Source organism: Perna viridis, chromosome 1 (genome assembly GCF_037379345.1).
Source record: "Perna viridis isolate PV_CMFRI_1.1 ecotype Kerala chromosome 1, ASM3737934v1, whole genome shotgun sequence".
Classification (NCBI taxonomy): Eukaryota; Metazoa; Mollusca; class Bivalvia; order Mytilida; family Mytilidae; genus Perna; species Perna viridis.
In genome coordinates, this window is record NC_142445.1 from 39,836,534 (window position 1) to 39,859,627 (window position 23,094).

The 23,094-nt window shown below is 31.2% G+C and overlaps 2 protein-coding genes across 2 annotated transcripts; one reads left to right on the forward strand and one right to left on the reverse strand.

Annotated features, from left to right (window-relative positions):
- The first annotated feature begins 2,644 nt into the window (after nucleotides 1–2,644).
- LOC148628722 (uncharacterized) lies at nucleotides 2,645–11,318 on the forward strand. The gene is made up of 7 exons (XM_088593295.1): nucleotides 2,645–2,818; nucleotides 3,837–3,910; nucleotides 4,430–4,535; nucleotides 6,443–6,528; nucleotides 6,929–6,964; nucleotides 8,283–8,315; nucleotides 10,411–11,318. Exons 1-7 carry the CDS (start codon nucleotides 2,784–2,786, stop codon nucleotides 10,965–10,967), a joined length of 927 nt encoding a protein of 308 aa, XP_088449421.1. The 5' UTR covers nucleotides 2,645–2,783; the 3' UTR covers nucleotides 10,968–11,318.
- An 866-nt stretch (nucleotides 11,319–12,184) lies between these two features.
- LOC148628723 (uncharacterized) lies at nucleotides 12,185–22,830 on the reverse strand. Its single transcript, XM_088569280.1, has 8 exons — nucleotides 21,860–22,830; nucleotides 19,975–20,158; nucleotides 18,885–19,187; nucleotides 18,514–18,592; nucleotides 17,668–17,723; nucleotides 17,305–17,406; nucleotides 15,818–15,868; nucleotides 12,185–15,165 (listed from the first exon to the last, which is right to left on the reverse strand). Exons 1-8 carry the CDS (start codon nucleotides 21,896–21,898, stop codon nucleotides 12,623–12,625), a joined length of 3,357 nt encoding a protein of 1,118 aa, XP_088425406.1. The 5' UTR covers nucleotides 21,899–22,830; the 3' UTR covers nucleotides 12,185–12,622.
- Between the last annotated feature and the right edge of the window lie 264 nt (nucleotides 22,831–23,094).

Genomic DNA, 23,094 nt, shown 5'->3' on the forward strand with positions numbered 1-23,094 from the left:
CCATTTAAGTCTTTGAACTTGATTTACATAGATATAAAAATCGACATAGTATGTATTTGAATCTTTAAATGTTGAAGACCGAAATGCTGACTCAGATATTCGTTTATTATTTTTATTTACAGTGTCTGTTTAGGCCCAGAAATTCATATTCTATAGTTTAAATACATAAAACTAGAAAAATATCTTAAAAATGTACAAGAATAATAATCATTTGTGGATACGATTGCACAGTTATTTACATATGAACTTGGGGGAGCAATTTTTCACCACTTTTTATGCATCAGTATATTCCATTGTCAAAGAATACAGAAAAGGAAAAAAATACACAAGGCATACTTCTTGCAATAAAGGAAATGAATCGGATATCAACAATATTAACGTCCTTTAAACTATAAAATGGTACAATCAATAGAAATCAATGACAATGACACATGAATAGACAAGCAGGTATTTGAAAAAAAAAGTTCCTGTTTGCATATATATGTATAAAAAAATAGGAAAATTGAATAATACAAACATATTCTACAAGCCGATAATAGGCAATCAGTTATCGTAATTAAATTGTATGAGACTTTTAGACACTTGGGAGACATTTAACGAAATAAAAAGGGCAAAAATATTAGAGTCCGACATAACATTCTGTCAAATCTATATACCACGAAATTCTTTTTGTCTACCAGAAGAAGTGAAATCTGTGGGAGAAGTGACAAAGAAGCGAAGAGAAAATCTTAGTAGAGAGAATATTGCCGCGTTTCATTGGGACCCGTTTTCGTGGAACCACGGAGTCATGTGCCGAGATTTACATACACTATAGCTTAAAAACCACACTTGACAAACATTTTTAGGGTTTTTTTGGAGGTTATAAGGCATAATTAATTAGATGATGCAATAAAATCTATGGGTTTTTTTATGTGCCACATCTATTACACAGTTTGCTTGCTTGTAGACAGAGGAGTACTTAAAACGCATGACAAAATTTTGCTAATCTTTATTAATTTCATCTCTCATTGTTTTGAAAATAATAATAGGATAATTAATTGGATAGATTGAATAACCAAAATACGATCACGAGTGCCGAACTACGCCTAGATTTAACGAGTGAGAGAAACTTGTTCCGTGCACGATTCACACCTTCATACGTTCTTGGCACGAGTGATCTTATTTTTATTATTCAGGATTACCAGTTGATTATCTCATATATTAAATAGATTTCCTCCATTATTCGTTGCTGTTTTCAACATAAATTTAAAGTTTTGTGAAAGGCGGATTGGTATTTGTGTTTTGATGTTTTGGCTGGAGAAAGTTCGAGAGTGAAATTAACGAATTTATTTCATAGTGTGAATTATCGATTTTTTTTACACTGGGAGCATTCGATATCACTTCTTTCTATATACATGTAATAACATAGAATACCTTTCCCACTCTTTATGTTTCAAATTGTTTTCATTACAACGTGAAAGTTTCAGACACTGTTCATGGTGTTCAACAAGTAAGCAGGACAAAGCCCTGGGAACCCTTAAACCTATTAATTAATTAGTTAATTAATGAACTAATAACAAAACAATTGAAAATGAGCACAAAATCTCTAATCAAACGGATGTGACTACATACAATTTATTTGCATTTCTTCTGTCTGGTGCCTTAACGGAAATCATTAGTCACAACGAGGAAGAAATATCATATCGTTTTGGACAAAATTCAGAAATTAATCGTGGGAACTTCATTTTATCATTGTTTTACCACGGACAGGCAATTTATGCCGCATTATTTTACCTCGGGTTTGGGGTTTCCATGATTTATTTCGATTCTTATATGACTAGTTTTTTTTTTTCATATTTCTTACACAACGCATCCTATGTGATGCACGAAATGGCGACCGTGTTATAGACCAAAATTCTATTGTAGGGTCGGTAAAACTGGGTAGCACTTATCTATGACGTTGCCAAAAAAGACCGTAAAGAAAGAAGCGTCATACGTTAATGTTGTTGGTCATTTGTTAACACTTTTTTACCACGACTGTGGTCTTAAGAACTCTGAAGCACGTCATATTAGAATGTTCATTATAAAATATATTGAACAATTATTTATGTTTATGAAATAAAATGTAAATTGAACTTATTCATTAGCTTTTCAATAACCCAGCGAACCTATAAAATCTTCTTTCACGATCGAAGAACAAATTAAGTAACAACAATGGAATATTTTTTTCAACCTAAAATCTACCTAAGGCTGATGAGTTGTTGGACAGGTTCTGTGAGAGAAGTATGCACATTTATCTTTGTCTTGTCGTTATCCTAGTTCCCTTGATTTCCCTTTCATAGATAATATGTTCTATGCATCTATCTTTTCAACTTATCTAAAATATACTTGTAAAAAACATTACAAATTTACCCACGAGAGTGGCATCTCCTTTTGTGGGCTATAGACACCAAGTTCGTTTTCTTTTTTGTTTTATATATTACAACCTTGTTGAAATAGTTATCATTTAAATGACTTTTTGATTTGATTTTTGGAAAAATTTGTTATCTAATGGTTTACCCAAACTTGTTTTAATTTTAGATCATTCTTTCCGCTCTAAATTTACAATTGTATTTATAGTTAGTTTAAATTGAAAATACTTGTTTTTTTCGTAATTGTTGACAGGAAGTGCCCAATTAAACGTTTGTATACAAACAATATGTGTTGATTTGGGAAAAAAATGGATGTGTTTGTTGAATATTTTCTTTGCTTTGCTCTATTGCAATGTTTAGCACAAGTATATGCACTAAAAGCAAACGGGGAAAATGTCTGCATGTTTGTCTTTTGTCATATTTGATAGGTAGGTAATTGTAATTTTAATCCCTTAATTTTTTTCAGCTGCAAAATTACATATACAAATCAAGAAAGTAGTTTTTTTTAAATACATATATTTACATGATCAAAGGATTTGATACCATATTTACAACTCGACTGCTGATTCTAGAAAAGCAGAGGACGCTTACCGTTCAGGAGCACCTGTTCTGTACTCTAAGTTTCAGTAATTGAAATGTAGACAGTTTATTCCTACATTTCTTTGTGTATTATTTTTTTTTATTCTGTTTTTTATGATGTTTTCTATGTTTATGTTTTTTTTGTCCATCCGAATCTTGAGTATCCTGATTCTCGTTTCAATTATGATGCATCTAATATTTGGACATCAATATCAGAAACTTATGAAGCAACTTTTTTTGTTTTTCCTATATATAGAAGTGGCATTTTAAGACATGATTGTAATACGATATTTAAAAAAAGTATCATCCTGTTTGGCATTTGAAAAGAAATGTTTTTAAGTAGTAGTCATTGTTAGAATCATTAAATTCTACAATATGTCATACACCACATAGAAAAAGGCTACACATTCTTATTTCTGTTATCAAGTTGCTTTATAGGTCTATATGGTGAAATGCATAATTATTCATTCCAATCTGCAGAGAGATAATCCATATTGAAAATCCAACAGTTTCTTTTGTATTTTAGAGTCATTTACAAAATTATCTATCTTAATTTTGAATTGTACAGTACATTCTATGTAATTTTATCCCCTAAGAACAAGGGTTATATGAAAAGCCACTTATTGATTTCTGTTTACTATAACATTTTAAACAAAAGATCAAAAATAAAAATATGTAGACTTTCCAACCATAAAACATTTTGCATGATTTTTATATGGAGTGCTACTTTAAGTGTCATACGTTAAACATATCCAACTTTAATGATATTGTTATTCAAAAACAAGCTTTCATACTAAAATTTATCGAGCAAAGGAGGTAGAAATGAATTTTACAAGATAACTTTTATGGTACATCTTACCATTTTAGAAATGTTTTAGCGTATGGTGCGATAGAATACAAATGCTGCTACAACCATTTTGAGATGGATATGCAGTGCAATAGTAAGATTTCTTTAAAGTTCATCATATTCAAGAGAACAGTACATGTACACCTTTGTTTTACAAATCATAACTTTTGACGGATACATATATCTATAACACCAATATAAGATCAATTCAATATCTCATGCAAGTAATAATACACATTTCTATGCCTATCATACAAGCTATCAGCCAGTAATAAAACAAACAGTATGATCCATTCAATGCACAATAACAAACTCTATCGTTCATAGATAAAAAGAGATTGTGTTATATCATAGGGTTTCAGTATATTTGAGTAACTTATCTTACCACAAGGAATTGAACATATTTAATTCTGTTTTGTAAAAGTACTCAAGAATAAACAATAACCAATCTTTCGATATATTTGGTTTTAAGTACTTTTGTATACTAATATTTTAATTGTGATCTTCCTTCATATTTGATTTTAATGCTGCTGATGAGAGGTTACTCCTTGAAACACGTGCACAGCTAATCGATATTTAAAATATATAAAACTGGTATTTTTTTGTTATTTAGAATGTCCTCTTGGAACTCTGTCTGAAAACGGTGAACCTTGTGTAAAATGCAAACATAACACTTATGGTTTCCAATGCCAACACACATGTAACTGTAAGGAAGAATTGTAAGTTATTTTTTTTATTCTATCTGAATTCTGTAAGATAAAACGAACAAACCACATATGGGTTCAATAAACGATATAACAAGAGGCAGAGTGATGATTAGGAAAGTCACAAATAAAACAAAGGAACATCAATGAGAAGAGGGGACGTCACAAAAAAACGGAATCGCACTCAAATGTTTCGAAAGCATTAACATGTCAGGCTTCAATATTTCACCGTCTTAACCATTAAAGCACAGGCCCATTTGCAAAGAAAATACATTCATTAAATACTGAAGCTATTGATGACGGAAAATAACACTACGAAATAGTAAGATCATGTGACGATTATAATTTATTGACAAGTACCCATTGTATAAGCCTAAAAATTCAGTTAAATTGAATTTCGAGTTTTAATTTACCAGTAACGGAATGAAAACTTAATACACAGGATAAGCTAGAATGTAACTATTGAAATCGATAGTTGAAAAAGAGGAGCAAGGTCTTCACTCTTTAATTAGGTTTTAAAAGCCTTTTTGTCGATATCGACAACTACTTACGCGTGTCTGTCCTCCTTATTTCCAGCCGGGGGGAGGGGGGTAGGGGGTAAACAACGGTTCATATAACAGTGAAACAGTGGAAAAGGCTCTGGTTTTATAAACGTGTTCGTAGTAAAAGTAGTTGTCCACGTTAGAATCATGCAGGTTATTAATAGATAGAAAGTTCACATATTCTTATTTGTTTTAACAATATGTTGTCATGATTGCTTCAGATCGTTGATACCGGTTTTTGCCTATATTGATGACGTGTTGTCTTTAAAAGATTAAAGTTCGGGATTACATACATCGCAATTGATATAAAGAACACTTCAGACACTTTGAAGTCAGCCTCATATCTTGACCTACACTTAGATATCGGTGAAAATGGAAAACTCATGACAAAACTGTACGACATACGTGATAAATACTTATTCCACATTGTCATCTTTCCTGTGGAAACTTTTCTTTTGTACCTGCGTATGGAATTTTTATATAAAAAAATCATGCGTAGTGATAAAGCTTACTGACACTATACGGACTTTTTGTATCCTGCTTCATTTCTTATAATTAAGCTTCTGGAACAGGGTTATGTCGCTACAAGTTTTAAGTCATCACTACGAAAGTTTTTCGTTGTCTCCATCAACTCGTGAACTCGTAATGGTGTATCCATCTGCACCATGAGAATATATTTGTTCAGTTTGTTATAGTTTCCCTTTTCTCTTTCGCCTACTCAGAATGTAACATTTTTTACCAATTCGGCAGGTGTTTCTAGAAAAATAGAACGCTTATCCCAACGGTACATCTGGGCTCCGTTTTTAGAGTAGTTTAGACTGCTCATTTACTCCAGTTTCTTTGTGCGTTTATTTTGGTTATTTCATTTCCTTTTTTGTGAGTGTCCATTTCCCCTGTCTAGTCTTTGTCCTTGGAATATATTCTTTTGATTTTAATCAAATCTTGGTTCCCTTTATTAATCCTTCAAAGCATTGACATGTTTTGATAATCTATTTAAGCTTCCACTGTCTAGAAAAAAACATTAATGCAATGCACTTACATTTTTTAAAACGGGAGACAACTTTATTCTTCACGATTAAATATATATTTCGCCTTGTATATACATTTTACTAGAATGCTTTACATGAAAACCAGTATACATTCATTAAATAACTTATCAAATTTAATTTAAACATAAGAGTGTGATATTCTTCAGCATAGATAATTTATTCCACCATCATTCATAAGTGAACTGCTAGTTAGAATTCATTCAGTGCCCCATTTTTGTCATTAATTATGGTTTTACTGCTTTAGAATAGCAGGCTTCCCCATATCGTCATACATTTAATTTAAATTATTGAATGATTGCCTGTTATATGTTTCATATTTAATTTTTTTTAGTTGCAACAATGTACATGGTTGTGTTGGTGTTCAGACAACCTTTACAAATGATGTCTTCTCTTATATGCATCTAGTGCAGCTATATGGTAAAGGGTTTTTTTTTCATAGTGGTTAAGAATGCGTATTAAAGTTAAAGCTACCATTTTTTTTATTAAATAGGATAATTGATGTTTTTTATATTGATACTTTTCATACTTTTATTATAACAACGATGAATTTTAGTTTTGATAATTATATAAAAATGAATTTAAAATATATTCCTTTCTTTTTTTATTAATTTTCATAAACACCGAAAAGGAAGCATTGTGATCACAAAATTTATACGTTTATTTTTTTTTCAGCATGAGAGATGGATTTTTACCTTCATCGTCTGACTCGATAGGGTTTTATTTTAAGACTTAAACAAACATTTACTTTCCGAAGTGAATTTTACAAGGTACACTTCTTGTTCATTCTTACGGAGTAAATTAATCTTGTTTCTTGTAGAATCAACTGTGACCTCACTGACAACAATACATACAGGTAATATATATATATATAATATACATGTATATATCCAGGCCTATCAATAAGTGTCTTCAGTTTTTTTTCTAAAAATGCCTTCAGATTGTAGAAATTGGAAATGTCAATTAATCATTGTAGTCACGCATTGAATGATTGACATTTGCTTTTTTTAATTAACGAATGTATTTTAATTTTGCTATATATTTTGGGACATGGAAACATTTAACAAATTGACAATATATAAAATTATCGATAATTTAAGCAAAATTCCTTTGATGTGTACTTACTGATAATGCTTTTATCTGACACGATACAAGAAATTATCGGGTCAGTTTGCAAAAAGCCAATACCCGCATAGGAATCCCTTTTAGAGGAGGCCAATGAAATTACGTTTTACTATGACGTTGCAACAAATACAAAAATATACGGTATATGTACAGTATTATTACAAATCTCTAAACATTTATCCTGAAATAAGATATTAAATTAATACGTTACACTTTTCTAAAGTCGCGATTCAGATTTCTCTATTCATACATTTACATGTAATTCGTCTTCTTTTGTCCTGAAGAAAAAAAATTCTGGAAAAAACATGATGCTCTTACGAGTTATGTAGCTGATTTAATTACTTTAAAGCACTATTTTAATCATGAGTCAACTGGAGTGACTTTAATTTCAAGAAGTCGCAACTCACCATTGTATGATTTAAATAATCCTTAAAATAATCTTGATGATAGTGCACAACATATGTTAACATATTGATCTTGTAATATACCACCCTTCTGCTGCAATATCGCTTCATCAAATGACGCACGTGCTAATTTTTTACTGGGCCGTATCACAAATCATGACGGTCAGCGGTATTTTTTAGATATAGAGTATCAACTTCAATAAATAGCAAACTTCCAATAAAAGAAATAAACAATATTTTGTTTTAGATAGCGACTTCATCACGGTTGATATCAGGGCTCATCCTTGTGGGCTCTCATTATATAAACCATTATATAAAGTCACCATCAGAAACAAAATGCCATATATTCCGATTATTTCGTTGTAGGTTTTTGCACATATTATGTTTCTTTTGTCTTTCTTTTCTTTGGTTCTTTTTTTACATTACCTTCCTAGTGAAGTAACCTGATCTATTATTAATATCTGTGGATTAGACTATCCATTTCGAAACTGACTAAACATTATCCGAATGCAAAATTTGTTAAAACATTTTAAGGTTTAACAACATGTTAAAACACCATATTTTGAAGTTAGAATTGCCTTATAAAGATCATGACTTCTTCGTTTTATCCTTTGTGCTACTAATGTGTCTCCGTTTTTATTGCAGAAACAACATCGAAACCAGCAATAAAGCATCAAGGTAAATAAAAATAAATAAAAATGAAAAGTAGAAACACCAAAGTATCAAGTATCAAGCAACCAGTATCTGTGGGCAAAACAATATCGATAATACAGAAAAGACAACTACCAAGCATCAGGGATGAAAGTAGGTGCTTATACAAAGTTATTTATTCTTGCTTCTGTAGAGAAAACCCGCATGCTTCGTAATGAAAGTCAAAAGCGATAAAAAGAGGTCAATACCACTCACGCTTACCAACAATTAAACACACATCTCAGTAAAGAAAACAATGAAGACTTGAAATGAAAGAATGAAACACAATTAAGCTTCTTGAAAAATATTATGTTGCTACAAGATATGTCATCACTACAGAAATTTTATGGTACTCATAATGAACTCGTGGATCGTTATTATCCATCTGCACCATGAAAACCGATTAGTTTACTCTGTCATAGTTTTTTCTTTTCTTTTTTGTCTACCCTGCATGTGACATTTTATTAGCAACTCGGCTGTTGTTTCTAAACTAGAGTCTCTAGACAACCTGAATCGCTTACCTTGCTGAATTAGTAACATTGTTTTCGTTGAATTCTGTCCAGTAGTTTCTGGGATAACTTTTTAAAAGTAATAACATTAAAAATATCAATACTTTGAAAATATCCTCCAATATAGTTTAACAGATTTAGAGAAAATTTAACTACAGATAGATCTCATTATGCTAAAAATACTTACTAAACGGTGTATTTCAGCCTGATCCCTATGTTTTATTTTTAACAACGGCGCAATATTTTTCAATGGGTCAAGACATCCACACATCAGTTTTATGCAAAAAATCTGAAACATTCATAGTATGGTTGTAATTGGTCTAGTAGTTTAAGAGGGAAATAGTTAACGACGATGACAGACCCCAAGTAAGGCAATAGTTCATATGACCATTTGGGCCAGGTGAGCTTAATGAAAGAGGACGTTAATCTAACCGGAGTACCTATTTTATACGTGTTTATTACATGTTCTATATTGTTAGTATTTATTTTTACTGTATAGTCTTTATCCTCGGAATATATTCTTATAATCACCGCTGAAATATTGGTTTCTGTGGTTACTCTTTGTTATCATTGACTTGTCATTTCAAATGTATGTAGGTACTGCGTATGTTTTCTTTACTTTTTCTCTGTTAGTTATTATGTTATCGGCAACAACAACAAATTAGTATATCAATAGAAATGCAAATCATACTTTAACTAAGTATCGAAAGAGGATAAGACTACTACGATGCAATCAGTAATTGATCTTTTTCCAAATTTCGTAAAATTAAAAAATGGTTACTACTCTTTTAGTGAAACAAATCATCATGACAAAAGCTATCACATAATATTATTTCCGACAAATTAAGACATCGAGAGAAAGACACATTCCTGACTTTGGATTACTATGTGTCACTTTTGTTGTCTTTTAAAAGATAAAAAATATGTAACTTTACATGCTTCACATTCTATTCATATTGGAAACTTGTGTTAATGTATCTATCCCTACCGTGGAACCGCTTTGTTCACTTCGTCATAGTTTTCCTTCCCTCTTTCTTTTACTTCGGACATGACATTTTTTTAAAAACTCGAGACGGATATTTCCAAAAAGCGGAGGACGCTTATCTTACCAGTGCACATGGTTCATGTTCCTAGTTTTAGTAGAGTCTGAGTTTGCTTATTGTTTTTGTTTTGTGTTTTTTTTTGTGTTTTTTTTTTTTTTTTTTGTTCTCTGTTATTTCATGTTCTTTATGTTTATTTTCCCTGTTTAGTCTCCATCCTTATATGATCTACTTTCGGTTAACATTTGAACCTTTGTTCCCATGATTACTCTTTCAAACATTAATCATGCACTTTCGTCCAAAGTAGAGACTTACAATCGATGATATTACTTCTCCAACAAAAAAAAATAAAAAATAATAAAACAACGTGATAACAAAAACGAAAAAAACAAAATAGAAAAATTTAGTTTTTCATTTGCATGTTTGTATTTTTATCTTTGTAAATTGATTACAAAATCATAAACATATTTCAGCATTTCATTTTCAACTGTCAGTACATTTTGATATTTTGATAAATACTTTGTTTTCTTTCAGAAAATAAAGATACATTGTATTATATAGTTTCTATTGGCGTCGTTATTGTATTAATTTTGTTCTGTATACTGATGTTACAAATTCGAAGTTATTTTCGCTACAAAGTGCAAGGAAGAAAACTAAGTTGTCCTGAATTGTCGATTGCAGCACTCCCTCAAAATGAAGCAAATTCACCCTATAATGCTTATGACGAAATTGAAGATGTCCCCTCTCAACACGAAGTAATAAACGAGCGAAATTCTTATTTGAGTATAAGGGACAGTAAACTAGATATGGAATTGCACAATTTGGCCGATGATGTTGAAAACAACTATCTTGATCCGCGGAACTCTCCTGCTTTGTCAATAAATGATGTTCAACCTAGCCAGTGCGTAAATACTCAAGTCAGTATACCGGATATAACTACCACTAACTCCACTGGGGATATTGTAAATCGAATTGAGAACAGAATCGAAACCAATACTGTAACATGCACTTTGTGTATTGAAAGCAAGCCATATGAACAGCTTTCACAAAAGCGAGATATTCATAATTATTGTAATAGAAACAAAACCTAACGTGGAAATGATATACAAACACATGATGAGATAAATGAACATGTAATAATAAGAAAATACCCATTTCAAAACTATGCCATAATTATGTAGTCAAATATGTTCGATTACTCTTTCAATATTGTAAATATAATTTGATGTATATAAAACATAAGGAAATCTTATTTTAAAATATCTGTTTTGGTTACATTCTTTTGTAGCACAAAATGTCCGCCAATGCCTATTGCTGAAGAAGACCATAAATATGTCTACAAATAATTCTACACATTGCGGCCAAAGAGTAATCAAGAGAATTAAGACATATAGGGCAAAATATGGTTAAAATATTATTTCAGGCTAAAAGACAGTAAGATTGAAAAAAATACTTAAGTTTCGGAAGATGTTCAAATTTGTTTTTATTTTTGTCGATATTTCACTCGGATATATGCCGGGCATGCTTTCAAATTAAGAATAAAACTCCTCTTCTCAGTAGCATTATCTTTAATTTACCCTCCAGGAGTGAATCAAAAGTACGCTTTCTCACTAAGAGAAAGACTTATTACTCCTACTTATTCAAATCAATATCAAAGTTTCATGGACTGACTTTTCACAGATTTCTTTTATTTATTTACTGTAATTTCCTTTTTGGTATTCTTTTCAAGGAGTCTTTTCACTGACTATTTTATAGTGTGCACCTTTTGATGGCGGTAATATACTAAAAACAAAACATAAAGATAGGGAAATGGAGTTAACGACATTCTTTATATGTTTATGCTGTGAAATATGAATGGCCCGAAATCATTCTGTCGAAAGTGACGCCAGCAGTACGGAAGTGATTGTTTAAATTTTTATAAGAGGTTTTGCATGTTTCCTGTTTGTCGAGGTATTTAGCAATTAAGCAACATAGTGGTGCATTATATACAAGGTCAAATTTTATTTGAGAATGGAAGTTCTAGCCCTAATAAGCAAATCTTAAAATTATATTATTACAGAAGAACTTTTAACAACATCGTCTTTACAAATAGTTTGCATATTGTAAAAAGCGGTGATTCAATACACCGATTTACTTTTTTATATAAGTAAAACAGGTTTTGTCCAGGTCATTTGTCCTCCTTTTAATTGGAAGGCTTAATTCATATCCAATGATAAAACCAAACATGTATACTACTTTAAATGACAGTTGGGGTGGCTTGTTAAGTTTTTTCTTACGTAACTTCGCCATGAAATTAACACCATAAAAATAAAAGTCTTATACAGTAATATATTTTTGAACGAAATCGGTTAAATATGGTACCAACATTTCGTATTACATTAAAGCAAAGGAAAAAAATGTTCTATGAAGGCCTATAGTCACGGTACAGTGCAATAACAAACTGTCAATAAAGTAATCTTTGCAAAAAGAGTTATATAACCGTTTAGTAAATTCAATGTATTTCATTGCTGTCTTAAGTATAACTGGATTGGCATTCCTTTGTACATGCAGATCATTATTTCTTTAGGAGTGTAAGGTTCTTGAACTCAACGTGAAATCAAGTGTTAATGTATTGAGTTTATATTGTAATTAATACAAGGCGACGTTTAAAACACAATATATATACCAATTCCATATTCTAAAACGAAACTGAACATCAATTTTTATAGTTAATGTTTAAATAAAACATATGTTGAGAATCCTTCATTTATGGAGAGTTTTTCAGAATTTGCTCCAATTTGAATCGCACGTTATCGCGATTTGTTCCCTTAAGTTCTCCCGTCACTTTCTGTACAATTTGAATGGCTTCGTCTTTTTTCTCAAGCTTCAACAAGCATCGAACTTTGCCTTTGTATCCTTGAAAGGTAAAGCGTGTCCAAAACGCTTCTCGACTTTTTTCTATAAGCAAAGCATTCTCAAACATGGTTAGTGCTTCATCCGAGTCATGATTATTGTCGGAAAGAAGTAAAAACTTTCCGCACTCTATATAAATTAAAGACATTGATAACCATGAGTATTTAAGATAGCTATCTTCCATTTTATGCAAGGTTTTTTTCAGAGAAATTATTTCTCTCTTTCCTTCGTCAAAAATGTGTGTTTTGTCGTCTTCATTGTCACTTTGTTTATATTTTCTTGCCAGATATCGCAGCAAAATTCTACGACACAATGCTATATGCCGAATGTTAGAATTTTTGGTCATTTTCACAATTCCAAAATCAAAGCATGACCTTGGTGACTCTTCTATCAACTGTTTAAAGAAATCAATATCTTTCTTTGTATCTTCTCGTGTAAACAAAGGATTGCTCCACTGCATCAGCATTTTACCACTTCTCTTACTTTCAAGGCAGGAAAACAGATCAATCGAGTCTAACCTTACTTCATTCTTTAAATGGCGTTCCAAAATTACACGAAAGGCATCCGCAGTACGAAATTCAGCATAACAAGCTCTTTTCAACAGATCATATTCACTTCTTGTTGTTTTGTCATTCCGAATGATATATTTTAATTCATTCAAAGCTCGACCGTTATTATGAATAATTCGGAGAAACAGTTCACTCAACAGAAGCCCCGATACCATGCGTAAGGGAAGTGCAAGGCTTTCTTTACAAAGGTAATTGTACTCTTCCTCTGAAAGATAGTGTGATGTGTTTAGTCGTAGATTGATTTCTTTGTTTACTTCTTTGTCAATAACATCGACATCATTTTGATTCCGACGTTTTCTTAAAATGAAACCTTTCACGAAGTCTTCTTGAAAATGATAACGTAAGATCCTTTGAGAAACTTTGTTTATTTCTTCTACATCAAGTTCAAAATCATCTTCTTTTCTATCTTTGTTGTCCTGCCTGAATGTACAGAAATCTTTCGTGAATCGAGAAGAATCAGCAACGATCGAAAGTGCACTTCTCCTTGCTTTCATCAAGTGCAAATGAGCCTTCTCGGCCTTTGTTCTTTCGAACAGATACGTTGACCCAATGGCACAATGTAGATACGAGATATAAAACTTCTCCTCGTCAGATTTCTTCCGATTAACTTTCTTTTCAATTTCATTTAGGACTTTTTTCGCATGACGTATGAACTGCATATTTCTATAAACAGTAATATCTGTTCTTGCGTCAATATCAATCTCATAGCAAAACATGTTTAAGAGGCTTATTAATTCTTTGTCAACATTGGTATCCTCCTTCCACTCTTTAATTAACATTTGTAATGTGTACATCGTTGCTTCATGGAATTTCAGTTCTAAAATTCGCTTTTCCTGTTGAAGCAGTCTATCATACATAACTTTGCTGTCATTTTTTGCTTCCTGTGAAACAAGTCGAATTCTGGGAAGTGTTTTGCAGGTAAGTGAACAAACAGATACCGAAGCAAGAGTCTTTGAAAGATGATCTACTTCAATTTTTTTCTCGTCCCAATCACATGATGTCAAATGGTAATAACAAGCCTCTAGTACAGTTGTCGAGACGTTCCGAAAGCGAAGAAATGGAATTAATGTGAAAACTTTCCAAGTTTTAGGGTTCTCTGTGCCCACATTTTGTTCATGTGCGTGATGCATTTGTGTTAGTTTGTTTCTAATGAATTTAATTGGTACTTCTTGCGATTTTATTACTGATTTATCAAGTCCTGGTTGCATATCTAACACATTCATTATTGCTCTTTGATTTGAGCAATATTCTTCTATGTAACCGTTTGGTGTTTTTTTAGCTGAATCCATGTAATGTATCGAAAATGTTAGTACTATGGGTAAATCACCAATTACTTTAACTAAATTTTTAATAGCTTTGCCGTCTGTGTATCCACTTAAAGCAAAGAGACTAAGGTATTCTTTTTCCCTCATTCCGTCAAAGTGAACTTCATCACAATTCCATCCTTTGAGGTGTCCTTTTAAGTTTTGGTCTTTTGTTAGTAACATGATGTCTAAATTAGATATTTTGTCTATCAAGGAAACGAACGAGACCAGGTTCTTGTAATTTGCTACTGTATCACAATCAATATTGTCAACCACTATTAGAAATGGAAATCCTTTTCTTTCTTTAACATTTAAATATTTTTCTAAATGTCTGGTGATACTTGTTACAGTTTTATATTTTCCGTATGAAATGTCAATTTTTAAATCTTCTGTGACAAAATTTTCAAGTGACTCTATAAAAGGTACACTTCTGCTTAGTGCTATTTCAGCCAAAAGAGAATATTTTCCTTTGACGTCTGAACAGAATTTATGGGCTGTTTCCGTTTTCCCTGATCCTAAAACACCTGTCAACCAAAACAAAATTCAGTGCAAATGATAATTGACATAGTTATTGTCCAATATATCACTGAAATATTATCATATCAAAACTATTAGAATATACTAATTTACATTTAGATACAGGGGAAAAGTTGATTAAATTAAAAAATAATAGCAAATAAGACGAAGCAAAAACAGAAGTACAAAGCCAACTGGCAAATTTCAATCGTGTCATTTTTCTTTGCTTTTGTTCTAACCCTTTCTGTTTCCTGAACAAATTGCCATTTTTCAAATAGGCATATCCTATTGTGTTATTATTATCTTATAATATACTTAATAATAAAACTACAGTATAATATAAATAATATACGGGAATTTGGAAATTAGTAGCCTGTCTCTTTATGATGCACAGGGATGGGAAAAATTCAAGGCTTAGACGAATTTTACTTTCCAACACGAAATAACGTCCTGGTGATACTTTAAGGGGAGCTTTAATAATATATTACAGCCAACAATCAGCAATGTTACCATATACTGTCATTTAAATAAAAAGTCTAAAATAACCTTATGAAATGTAAAAATTTGTGTTGCACGACGTTTGTCTGTCTTACCTTTTAATATTACTAAACGATTTCTCTTCTTCGTTTTAAAGACATTTTCTATTTGCTTAAGTTCGTCAGTTGGGTGATACATTTTTTGAAACATCAATGTCCTTTTGAATATAAATTTCTAAGAAAAAAGTAAATAAAATTTTTATTTTAGGTTTCAAACAATTCTACACCTTTCCGTTGAAAATCTTGAGTGAAGCGTTATTTTTATTTGCAAAATATATCCGATAAAAGCCAGAACTACTAAAAACATAGTCACAGTTTGTCTCTAATTCTTGCGGTAAAATTGCTATAGGGTGCATAAGTCTCGTCATGTGACCCTGGATTTCACGAGAATGGAGACTTGTCATTTAGACAGTGTTGAGTTCAGTGTTGAAGGCAAAACATCTTTTTGACTAAAAATACCGATAAAAAATGAAAAATATCAATATTTATTTCTACACGATAAAGGTATTAAGGAAAAAACATTAAATAGAAGATTTTGCATTGTTATACAGCTGTACCCGAAAGTAATCAATGAAATGCAGATCGGTCTTCGGTTTTCAAAACGATCTACGTCGTAAATTCCGGTAAAGAAAAAGAAACTAGAATGAGACTTACATACCCTATACTTATACAATTTAGAGTTGTGTTTGTTTGTTGGAAATTATCGAAGTGTTCATGCATTCACTTATTTTATTCAACTGTAAATACAATCAACGAAACAAAATTATTTAAACATTTTTATGATATGATTCTTGTCTAAAATTGATTTCAAACAAAAGCATAAAATGATTTTTTCAAATTATCATTACATTAAACTTATGGCTACACTATGCATATGGTAAACTACTGAGGCTCCGTAGAAAATTAGCCTATATACATGGAAAATGAAGGAAATCTGAGTTATTTGTTTGTTGCCCTAAATGCAAAAAAAAATCTATTCCAGCAATGGAATCGTGTGCAAACACTAGTATTTCGGATACGACAGAATCTAGCTTCAAATATTTTACATTGACAAACAGATTAATGTGTAGTTAATCTTATATTATGAATAGTTCTTAAAAGAATAATCAAGGGAACCAAGATTCTCGTACCCCTTAGCAGCAACGGATGATCAATGTTAACATAGGCTTGAGATGTGATGGTATATTATCACAAGAAAAGGAAAGTTAAAAGTGGAAACTCATAATCAATACGTATGTCATAAAGTTTAGATTTCAAACGTCTAAGTATTAGTTAAGGTGTAAGTATGAAGCGGAAAAAGATATATCAGATGTCTCTTTCATTATAAGTTATTACTATCATTATTTGTTTTGTACTTTAGATGTAGGTAGTTCATTAAACTAGTACATAATCTATTGAACGGAACTTTTCAATGAAACATATTTTGGGGATTTTGCAGAAATGCTTTGGTTATCATTATTTGACGAAAAATTTTATAAAGTCACAATTTCTCTTTTCAGGATAAGGGACACCATATTATTCGGATTCACTCAAGATATGTCTCAAAATGATTTCTTTTTTTAAGTCCCCTCCTGAAAAGCTATCACATTGGTAAACTATTCTAAAACTTGCCATTTATTGTCTTCGATTTTCTTTGTCTTCCTTGCCAAATTAAGCAAAACCAAACGCATAGCATAAATAGAATACAGCAGGCCAATGATGTTATCAGCAACGCTACAATATAAACATGTATTTGAGAAGAAAAAAAGTTGTATCTTGACTATACTACATCAAACTATATAAAACTGTATATTGTGGAAAAAGCACGATCTAACATCAAGACTAGACTTTATTCCATAAATTGTCCGTTTCTATAGAATTAGGTCATGGTTTGACATAAGAATCTAAATATTGTTCAACTAGCCTTATATCAATTATATGCAATGCTTCAGTTGAGTTCTACAACTTAATTCCGAGAAAACATTCTATACTTACGGCTTTTTTCTGCTAATACTTTAGAATCTTCTCCAGGAAAAAAATCTTTTTTTATTCTAGAGTAAAAATATCGGGTGTACCAAGAGTTAAACAAGAGGCTTCGTTTGGTTATTTTATGAAACAAAACTAACATCATTATTGAGCAAAATTCTTAGTCGGAGACGTGTTTCGGGATACAGTTGTAACATATTTTTTTTTAAAACAAGGAAATTTACCAGTGAAAATATAGGAATCCACTTCAATCTGGCTTTAACTATTGTTTATGCAATCAAATATTTAAAGCAAAAACCAAAACAAGCTTAAGCTGTCTTTTGTTAACTTAATAATGCATTTTTATTAGATTAAAACAAACTACTACACTAAGGATTAAGTGTTAGTCCCTGTAAGAGTCAGGCAGTCGGTGAAACAAGTTATGAAAAATCATCATTTTGATAGTGTAATTTGGCTAAATGCACCATCAGATCAAGGAAAATAGACAAGATTTGCCATATCACAATGGACCATTGAGTTACAATTTCATTGAAATGAAATGAAAATGAACATTTTAAGGGCAGATTACTCTGTCAAAAACCTCATTTTTCTAAGATTCTATTGAAAAAGTTCTGAGCAAATCCAGTGATGCAGAGATCAAATAATGATCTTTTTAAATAGAGAAAGCATTCTTGAGTGGTATTATATTGTCTGATTGGTGGGGTTTTGACCTGCATTTTTCTGATTTTTCCTATTATTCTCCTTGAACGTGAGCTTAAAACCATACTGAACTGAATAAAAAGAACCTTTGATCCAAGGTTTGACGAGTTTTTTTTTATTATTATTTTGTGAGTTTGTTTTTGTAATTGTTTCTACCTTCCTTCACCCCTTTCGTAAAATGGAAGCAACTTTCCACAAACTGGCTCTACTTCTGCATCGATTCTACAATTGTAATCTAAAAAACAAGAAAATGAAAAGCACATGATACGGTGACGAAGTTGTTTTTAAACCATATTCACAGTGGTGCTCGGGAAAAATGGCATTGTTTCATTGACGAATAAAGTCATGTCTATCGTAAAAAGCAGAACATCGTCGTTCGGAAGTATTTAATGCTGTTAACAATTGCAAAGTTTTATTGTAAATGTGTAACTTTTATTACATCTTAACAAGAGCTTTAATATGAAATTGCAATATATTTTGAAACTGTGATTCTTCTGAACATACATCATAATTTTTGTAACCTGTACCTTGTGACAGGAACTGTCCTATAGGGCAATATTTTATGTGGCAAGAGCAATCTTCAGCGAAAGGTTGACAGCGACATGCGTTCTTTGGCTTGGTCACATAGTTATAACCCTTTCTATAGTCGCAACGACAGGCCCGGTCTTCGCGGGATGAACCGTTAAATACTGTTACTTGTCCTTCCTCCGTACAAAGAGATTTATAATATGGACATTCTGATCCCTTGTTAGATCGAAATATAAACGGTGAAAATCTGCTTGACTGACACTTATTAGCTGTAAGATACCCACTTATGACGTGCCTTCTTCCTATTAATGTATCAAATAGTATTAGTAAAATGTTATCGATGACAATCGTTAACTAAATTACATTTTATTTGCTATTAAAGTAGTTATTCATTTGTTTGTATAATTATTATGTTGGCTTATTTTATGTTTTCTTTTGTTTTCCTTGCTTTTTTTTTAAATATTAATAGGTTGTTTTGGGTATTTGATTTGATTTTGATTTTGTTTTTGTTTGTTTGTTTTTATGATTTTTTGGTAGTGTTTGTTTGTTTTTTGTTTTTTTTCTTTTTTGTTTCTTTTGTTTCTTTTGTTTGATTGTTTTTTGTTTTTTTGGTTGTTTTTTTTTTTTTTTGTTTTTTTTTGTTGTTTTTTTTAACTATTTTTTTCAATGTTTTCTCTTTTTTTAATTTCAAATCAATCAAATGATGAACTAAATCGTTAATCGAAATAAAAATAAAGGAACGTACATACATCATAAATTTCTTTTCGCCTAATTATCGGCATAAGAACAAAATAAGGGAATATACGAATTAAAGCAATGTTACTTATCAACAATTCAGTTTCAGTCAATCCTTATTTCATCACTTTACTATTCCGTAAACAATGCGAAAGTAACCCTCAAAATATTTTTTACAGATGCGATTTTTGTGTTTGATAGTTCTTTTTGACATGCATGCAGTACCAAAATACGATGTTTTTAATAGGGCAATGCAAGTGTTTAATCATCGTAGGCAAATGCGTCACCTAAGCTTTTGTGTTTTAAATAAATGTTCGACAAACGTGTATTTAAAAACTTCTGGCATATGTTTACCTATGTAGTTGTGCGGTTCGTAACATTCTTCAGTATATACTTCGAAGGTTTTGTTTGAATTCAATGCATCTAGCAAACAATGGTATCGACGTTTTCCCTCACATTGAAAACTAGCCGCTCTGCGTTCCCATAAAACCGCCGGTGGACATTTAATCGGTAATGGGATTGATGCGTAAGTTCCTACCTTAAAGAAAAAAAGCAATATTAAAAATGCATGTATTAAGTAAGAAATAACGTTTTTGTATAAATACTTCTACAATCTCTAATGGTGCTGCAGAATTAAAACAAATTTTGGAACAATGTGGTTTTGAAATCGGAAAAAAACCATCATGCTTTTTTCTGCCCTATACTGACAAAAAGAAAGCCTGGGGGAATCTACTGTTTGAGTTTGACGTGAATAAGAAAATAGATTTTCGTTTTCCCTTAAAAGTGAGTCATCTAACAGTGTTTTTGATTTTTACAGGATGGAAATATTACTTGAGTCAGAGATGTCGCGCTTTGCATTCCGACTCATAACAGTTCAAAGACGGGATAAACAAATTTCGATCATAAGTGTTATCATATAAGAAACAAAAATACGTCTGCTATCGGTAGTAATTATGGAGACAAAACTATTACAATAAATTCAATCCGAAGACTGGAACAGTCCCGAATTTCCGGACACGTAAAATACCGTTATTTGTACAGACAACTATGCAAAATAGATATATAGAAATAAGTATTATTCATTAAGTACCATTCCATATAAAATTCAGACACTGCCCGTGGTAAGGTGATTCATGGTAAAGAAAAACCAATGGATCAGATGATTTTTTTTTTTGGTCAACACATGCTATATTTTTATGAGACAATAGTCCTGTATTTTTGAGAAAATTACACTTTAACTCTCATCTAAAATCAACCAAATCAAACCAAATCAAGAACGATAACTCTTGCAAAGTGCTAATTTCATGTACAATAGATATACATTTTATCTCAAAAGCGCAACCCCCAAGCGAAAAACTAAGTCTGGTTATGTAAGCTATAACAGTTTCTGAACAAGAAATAGAACTGAATTTGGTGGGTTTTTGACATGCATGAATCACCTCCTGTCTGATTTTTAGAAAGACTGCTACTTAAAAATACAAAAGTGGCAACTTTAATTTGAATAAAACAAACTTATTTTGATACTGAGTCCGACATCAACGTATTAACATAAAGAACATACATCTGCACAGATTAGTAACAAAATGAGAAGAACTGACTGTTTAAATGTGTTTTGTCAGATTCTGGTTTCAAATATGAAGTTTATGTGACACCTTAATTAAGTAGATTACCCATACTTATTACATATAAACAAAATATGTTTATATCAATAAAAAAGCTTACATAATATACATTTATTGTACTTATTTTGCATGCTTAATGTAGTTAACTATCTAGTTCTCTAATCCATAACGAAAGAAATGATCTGATGGTAGTACTTTTATTTTCGAATATATGACGTAACAAAGACACATTTAAAACAAACATCTCCAGACTAAGAACAGACGCATGTAATCTGCTGTGGGTGAAGTTATACTAGTCAATAAGGCATTAATCTCCATCCTTCTATGTTAGGTCAAAATGAAATGAAACAACAAACAAGCACACCACACAATTCCCTCAATAATACATCATACAATATTCACAATGAAATAGATCAACATACATCATAGAGACAAAGTAAATCAGGATTAGTTCGATGGTATTATTTCTCAATGAGTCAAAGGGTTATTTCATAAATATTTCGGATGCCAAACTCTGAATAGCCTAATCAAATTTGTAAATGGATGAGGTTTTTCCCTTTATTATTTCATGTATAACTGTCGGTAAAAATCGTAACACTACAGATATTCCTACTTACTATTTGAATCAATATCAAATTATGGCTGCCTTTAAACATGGTTAAATATATCTATTCACCTGGAAGGAAAAATAAGTTGAGGAATTGCAACCAAATACTTCATTGCAGAGTTACAAGTCCATTTATGACTATATTTTTATAAATTTAAAAACCACAGAAAAAAAGAGAACTAATACAATAATGTTATGTTTCAGATGCTGAGCTAGAAGAATGTGGAACAACATTTAAAGTGTAGTTTAAATCATTGAGAAAATAGTTTAACACAATCCAATCAGCATATACTTTTGTAAAACATCTGATTTAAGACAACAATATGATATTATTGCAATATACTTGCCAATTCCTTACATGTTTAGAATGAATTGTCTATCAGGCAAATAAGACTTTTTTTTATTCTCATCAAAACATTTTGCATCTCATACATATAGAGCAATTATACGTTCACGAATATGGAAAATTGGTATTTACAGAATAAATAAATGACCTATACTTAATGTTTCTTACTAGGAGTTTCTGTCTCTATTTCCGAAAAGAAGAGAAAAAAGTCGACCGGAAAAACTGAGACAAAGTACTTTTTGAACTTCAAGGTTTTAGTTTCATAATATTTGTTGATCATTATTAAATACTCAAAATATTAACGACTTTTCGATTCCTCCTGATTTTTTTCTAGATGTCTCTAATAAAAAGTCGTTAGTAAATAACATGAATGCAGTGTTTCAATTAGTGATGGGAATGTTATCAATCACGTTCCTTTAATATCCAAATATTGGTTGTTGATTGCATGTTATAGTATTGACACTACACATTGGCCTAATGATAAACGAAAGTTGTCAAATAACAGATTTGGTTCATGATTTATTAATTTTAATGTACTGGAATTCTACACTTCACAAGAATCCATACAAACAACGTTTCATAGCTGGATCTGCAAAATGTACCACCAAACCTCTTTCAAAACTTTTAACTTCTATACTCACAACTGTCAAAGAGGGTCTACAGTCCTACCACAACACCTGTTACTCCCGTAGTGGTATTAATTCAATGTGGATCCTGAAAATTTCAAAAGAACTTTTGGTGACAATCAGTTATAGACTATTATCTGAATATAATAGCATTAAAACCTATGATTTTTCAACACTGTATACTTCTATTCCCCATACTCAGTTAAAATCCCGACTTAAAAACATTATACATCGCTGTTTTTCCAAAAAAGATGGTACACCTAGATACAAATA